Source organism: Cryptotermes secundus, unplaced genomic scaffold (genome assembly GCF_002891405.2).
Source record: "Cryptotermes secundus unplaced genomic scaffold, Csec_1.0 scaffold4614, whole genome shotgun sequence".
NCBI lineage: Eukaryota > Metazoa > Arthropoda > Insecta > Blattodea > Kalotermitidae > Cryptotermes > Cryptotermes secundus.
Window position 1 is genome coordinate 7669 of NW_019739664.1, and position 6133 is coordinate 13801.

A 6133-nucleotide genomic window follows, 5' to 3' on the forward strand; every position below is an offset into this window, starting at 1 on the left:
TCCTCTTCGACATGCGAGACTGGACGGTACTAGCAAGAACCTCGGTGGTCCAGATCCGAAGGCGGACCGTAGGAATTTCACGATGCTTCTCACCAGGAGTTTTCCCGTAGAAAAAATTAATATGGAAAAATTATGTAGCATTTCCTTCACCGATATGTGAATCCAAGCCAAGTGATATATCTTCTACTGTTTCCCACGTGCATCCACATCCTTACTCTGCGTGATACAATAAGTAACATGCACAACAGGAAGGGCACTGTTGGTGTCTCGAGCCTCTTTCTTCGTTTCCTACTTACACAAATTTTCCAGGAGGCATGTAACCAAGTGTGTACACAGAGTCCTTAGCAAATGTCGTTGAAGGTGTCTTGTAAAATATCCGCGGCTTACAACTTTCAGCAGGTCTGCAATTTCCAATTGGCTGGTAGGATGCACTGTAAGTTGTTTCAAAACTCATATCTCCTGCAAGCGAAAGATTGTCTGGCCGTTGCAAAGACTTGCTGCGACACTGTGCAGCAGTATCTGCGTCTGTTCCAGGATGCATGTAGCTCAGTGTGTACACCGAGTCCTTAGAAAAAGGTGTTGAAGGTGCCTTATAACATTTCTGCGGCTTAAAACTTTCAGCATGTCTGCCATTCCCAATTGTCTGGTAGGATGCACTGTAAGTTGTTTCAAAACTCATATCTCCTTCAAGAGAAAGATTGTCTGGCCGTCGCAAAGAATTGCGGTGACACTGTGCAGCAGTATCTGCGTCGGTTACAGGATGCATGTAGCTCAGTGTGTACACCGAGTCCTTAGCAAATGGTGTTGATGGTGCCTTATAACATCTCTGCGGCTTACAACTTTCAGCAGGTCTGCATATCCCAGTTGGCTGGCAGGATTCACTGGTAATTGTTTCAAAAGTCATATCTCCTTCAAGAGAAAGATTGTCTGGCCGTCGCAAAGATTTCTGGCGACACTGTGCAGCAGTATCTGCGTAGGTTCCAAAATAAGATAGTATGTATACAGTGCCGTCTTCAAATGGTACAGTTGGCTTCTTATATACATTTATAGGCTTGCACGACTTCGCGGGCTGAGGTTGAATGTACTCATATCCATTCCTACCGAATATATTACTTTTCATTTTATCTGAAGTTCCGTTGCGTTTGTGAAAGCTGCCGCAGCACGAAAAAACATTTGAATTCATGTTGTTCCAGCAGATTAACTAATTATTACGCTTCTTGTTTGAAGTTAAGACGGTGTTCGAATTGTCACTCTTACAAATTGCTGCACACAGGTCTGGTCCCTTTACTTAGCTTCGTAAGAATGAAATCGAGATCACTGTCTCCAAAAATACCGCTACTGCTCTGCATGAAATCGTCGTCTCGGAAACTTGCTCTGAATATTCCGTTGGATAAAAAAGGATGTCTCTGTATTAGTTCAATTACTAGAAAATTCAGGCATTTTTGGCGTCATTGCATATTGTTCGTTCCTAAATTCCGCTACAGCTCTGCATGAATGCGTTATCTCGGAAACATGCTCTGAGCGTTTCGTTTCATAACAATGGATGTCTCTGTATTAGTTCAGTGGCCCGGAAATTCAGGAGTTTTTGGCGTCATGGCATATTGTACGTGCCTAGATGGTACTATTTCTAAGAAGCCAAAAGTCGTATTTAAATCGAGTATGTAGTGTTGTTTTTTTAAGTTACTCATAAATCATGCCAAAGTGGCTTAGCCCGTTATTCTTTTATTAATCTCCCTGTCATTGTGTTCTTCTATATATGACCTCTGCCCTTGGACTGAATCCACAGGTGCCGAATTGCCATCCTCTGTAAGCCGTTCCGATTTCTGGATGAAAAACAAACATACCCATGTTGACCACATTTTGATGGACACTTTGGAGCACATAAGTGTCCTTAAATAACTTATGAAAACAATGCATGGTGGGATATCATCTGTTACTCGTGACTTCAAAACGAAAGGAAAATCGCCAACAATGAAAGACGGAAAGGAAAAATGTTGGCACCGGAAATTTCAGGGTCTAAGCCTGGTTTGTAAGAAGTGCTGTATCCTCTAAAATATGACAACATTCTTTCTGCCGATTGCCATCCGAGGACTGCGAGTTACATGTTTGAACAATTCCAGAGATCTGCGTGTGAAACAAGTAACAGATCCATCATGAAGAATTTTTTTTTTTTGTAAACTGCTTTATGGACATTCAGATACTACAAACTTATTGACAATTTTCTGCCTTGTATTACAATTATTAAGAATTGTACACGGTAGGTGTTTAGTAGGTCACTTTTATCGACACTTCCCAACAAATTATTAGGTCTTCTGGCCACTTTCGCTCAATTCTTCTGTGGTCGTATTGATTTAAAAGCGGTTGGAGCAGTGGGTTGGGGTGGTTAGCTAATTTGTTTAAGTGGTTGATGGTGTGTTCTTTGATGACTTCTGTGAAGTATGGAGCTTTGAGGTCGATGTGAATGGTGTGATTAGATATGTACCATGGTGCTTTTACGATGAGACGAAGAATATTTGATTGAGTTCGTTGGATGTTATCTGTATTTTATTTGCTGGCGCATACCCAGAGTGGGATTCAGTATGTCCATATTGCTTTGATGGCTGATTTGTATATTATCAGCTTGTTGTCTTTGGATAGGTGTGATTTTCTCCTGTAAACCAGTATGGTATTTTGCTTTTTTGAACCATTTGTTTCTTTTCTTGAGGATGTGTTGTTTCCAGTTGAGCTTGCTGTCAATGGTAAGTCCGAGATACTTTGCTTCATCTCATCGTTGGATGATAGTGTGGTTTATTTGAGTCGGGGGGCATTTGCCTTTCAAAGCGTGATCGTTGATTAAATGGATTTTGTTTCATTAACCTGGATTTTCCATTTTTTAGACATTTACTCTGAGTATGAGATGGTTCTGTAAGTTAGCTACTTCTGTGATGGGGTTATCATGTGTGGCGGATATAGCCGATGAACAAAATGAATCCTATCTTCCAGCCGATAACAGTGGAGTTACTCGCTTACATATGTAGCATTCTATAAGTCACCACGTCACCCACCTGGATGTTTTGGCTGTATTACTTCGGTGTATTATATGTGTTCGTTTTGGGGTTAACTTTAGTGTAATCGTGTATGGGATAGCTCAGAATATGACGACACTTTGGAAGCTGGTTTTGCCTGTAGGCCTCAGATCCTGGTTTCAAAAGCCTGTTACAACACATTTTTTCAGTAACCTGCAGTAAGATCTATTTACTTAAACGACAGCCAAGAATTTTGCTCATTAGTTACAGTGTCTTGATGACAATAAGAAATAAACTAATACAGGATTAGAGAGGCATCCCATCCACCACTATCATATCTTTGATCTGATCAATACAGGTATCTTGGAAGGCTTCGCCCCCTTCCATTCCCTTTTGATCGTTGCTTGCTTCTCCTGCGTGTGGTCTTGTCCTTCCGGGACCTAGACATAAAACATTCAGCGCTCTAATTTATACAGCACGAATGGAATAATCATACTGTGGGATCCTGATAACAGATTCACCTCAGTATTTTCCAGTTTGATTAGTTCATATTCAGCAGTCCCGGTGAAAGCCAAATGCACGTAACACACATATGGCCTCATTTCGCGTTTCTTTATCTGGGCCCTTACCCGCAACCGGTGGTCGGAAATTCAGTAGCTACAGTTAATGTTTAAGGTAAAATGTTGAGCCGTAATTTGCCTAGAACTTGGTTCCACACACACGGTTTGTTCAAAATCGGTCTGCCTCCACAGCGTGCCATTAGATACATTGTGTTGATGTCAGTAAAAATTAAACTAATGCAGGATTAGAGAGGCATCCCATCCAGAACTGTCATACCTTTGATCTGATCAATACAGGTATCTTGGAAGGCTTCGCCCCGTTCCATTCCCTATTCTTTGTTGCCTGTTTCTCCTGCGTGCGGTTTTGTTCTTCCGAGACCTAGAGATAAAGAACAGCGCTCTAATGTATACAGCACGAATGGAAAAATCACACTGTGGGATCCTGATAACAGATTCTCCTCAATATTTTCCAGTTTTATTAGTTCATATTCAGCAGTTGCTGTGAAAGCAAAATGCACGTAAAACATAAGCGGCCTCATTTGTGTTTCTTGAGTTAAGCTCACACCGGCATCCAGTTCTCGGAAATTCAATAGCTACAGTTAATGTTTAAGGTAAAATGTTGGGCTGTAATCTGCCGAGAAAGAAATTCCACACACACACACGGTTTGCTCAAAATTAGCTTTGCCTCCAGCACTTGCCAAAAAATTCTGTGCACTCCACTGAAATTCTGCTAGTAGCGTGGAGAAACTTCACATCGCAGATACTGTTACCTCTTTGAGGCTGCGCCAACCCGTGTGTGGTGCATATTGGTGGCAGCATAACTACCAAAATCTGTTTTACAATTTCATGTATTTGCACATTATGACTCATATATATCCACCTGCACAATATGTGTGTACTGCTTCCAGACTTTCAAAAATGAACTTGTTATGGCAAAAAGAGCGTAAGGAGCTGATGATAAATGAACACGGGACGCGTGCAGTAAAGTGGAAAGCCTTCGAATACCCCACGAACAAAAATGGTTGTTTGCCTTGGAGTCAAACACAAATACGCCTCTTAAGGGTGGGGCAGAATGGGAAGTACGAGAGCTATGTGCTTACGTTGAAACATAAAGACATTCAGCTGGAATTGTATACATTTTTTTATTTTTTGTAAAAACGTGCCACCGTGAAAGCAAAAATTAAAACAGTGTTCAACTGTGCTTTTTACTTCTTCCCAAAAACGAATTCATTCAGCGAATGTATGTTTTCTTATAGATCTAGCACTAATATAACAATATAACTAATATACGATTAGAGCGGACTCCCTTCCATAATCCTCTTACCTTTGATTTGACCATTACAGGTATCTGGGAAGGCTCCTTGTAGTTGTCCTTGTTGGTTCTTGCATTTTGTTCCGGCCTGTGATATTGTACTTCCGAGATCTAAACAGAAATAAACAGCCAGCTAACTTAATCTGTACAAAACGAAGGGCAATAAAACAGAGAATAAAGTAACATAAGAAAACCAAAGACTCACTATGGACTGAATTTTTTCTACATAAACTGTTCCTGTAATAATTGAATGGAGTATCCGTACCTACAATTAGTGTTCCAGCTAATTTCGACGACAGTAATTTGCACTGAGCTGGTGAACACCTACAGCGCTTTGCTCAATTTCAAACCTTTATATCGTGAAATATGAAAGGCTGTTCAGTGAGGTTGGGGATGTAGTGGGAAGTAGATGTTTCACACCGCATAAAGCAACCAAATGGGATCTGCATCAGAACGTTCGTGATTAACATTCTTACAATTGCACCAATACAAATTTGTGTTGAAGTTAAGTAATTAGCATCACACATATATGCACCTTCATAATTATTTCGTATCTTCCAGCAGTATGAAAAATCAATCAGTGATACCGAAGACTAAGTTATAAGCGAGACTGTGAATGCATTTAGTAAAACCTAAAAGTAGGGCACATAGAAAGGAAGGGTAAGACGATACAAAAACGAGGAAGATTTCTGAGTTAAATGTAAACCACGGAATATGTGAACGCACCACTCACCTGGACGTTTTTGCCACACGTTTTCGGTGTATTGTACGTGTTCGTTTTAGGCTTAACGTCCTTGTAATCGGGAATTGGATACTGCAAAATAGGGCGACCCCTTGGAAACTGGCCCTGCCTCAAGGCCATGCTGGATCCTGATTTCAAAGATGCACTGGTGGTATTATCTGGCTCTTGAAACCTCACCCGGCTGTCCTTTGTGGTAATTCCTGCCACAGAGCGAGACAACTATTACTAATTACGTACATTTTCATTGCTCTGTGTAATGAAGTCCACGAGAAAGCGGAGCCCTGCACTTGTATAAATGATTTTCAATAACAACTCCAAAATTCTTCTCTGTGTTATCTTATTCTCTTTTGATACATGGCGTCCTATAACATATGTTATCATGAATATTTTCACGTGCAGGGTTGACTTCAGACGCTTTATGAATGTGTGAAATTTTTGATGAGTAGAACACCCGAAACTGGAAGCACTTACATTGATATCGCTGATTTCATACTCTTTAGAAATTACTATATGC

At 40.7% G+C, this 6133-nt stretch overlaps 1 protein-coding gene across 1 annotated transcript; it reads right to left on the reverse strand.

Annotated features, from left to right (window-relative positions):
- Positions 1-1706: 1706 nt before the first annotated feature.
- LOC111871990 lies at positions 1707-5819 on the reverse strand (the record flags this gene model as incomplete). The annotated part of the gene is made up of 5 exons (XM_023865438.1): positions 1707-1823; positions 3344-3445; positions 3843-3944; positions 4890-4988; positions 5611-5819. Coding segments are annotated over 5 exons (629 nt in total), but the record flags the coding sequence as incomplete, so codon positions are not given.
- Between the last annotated feature and the right edge of the window lie 314 nt (positions 5820-6133).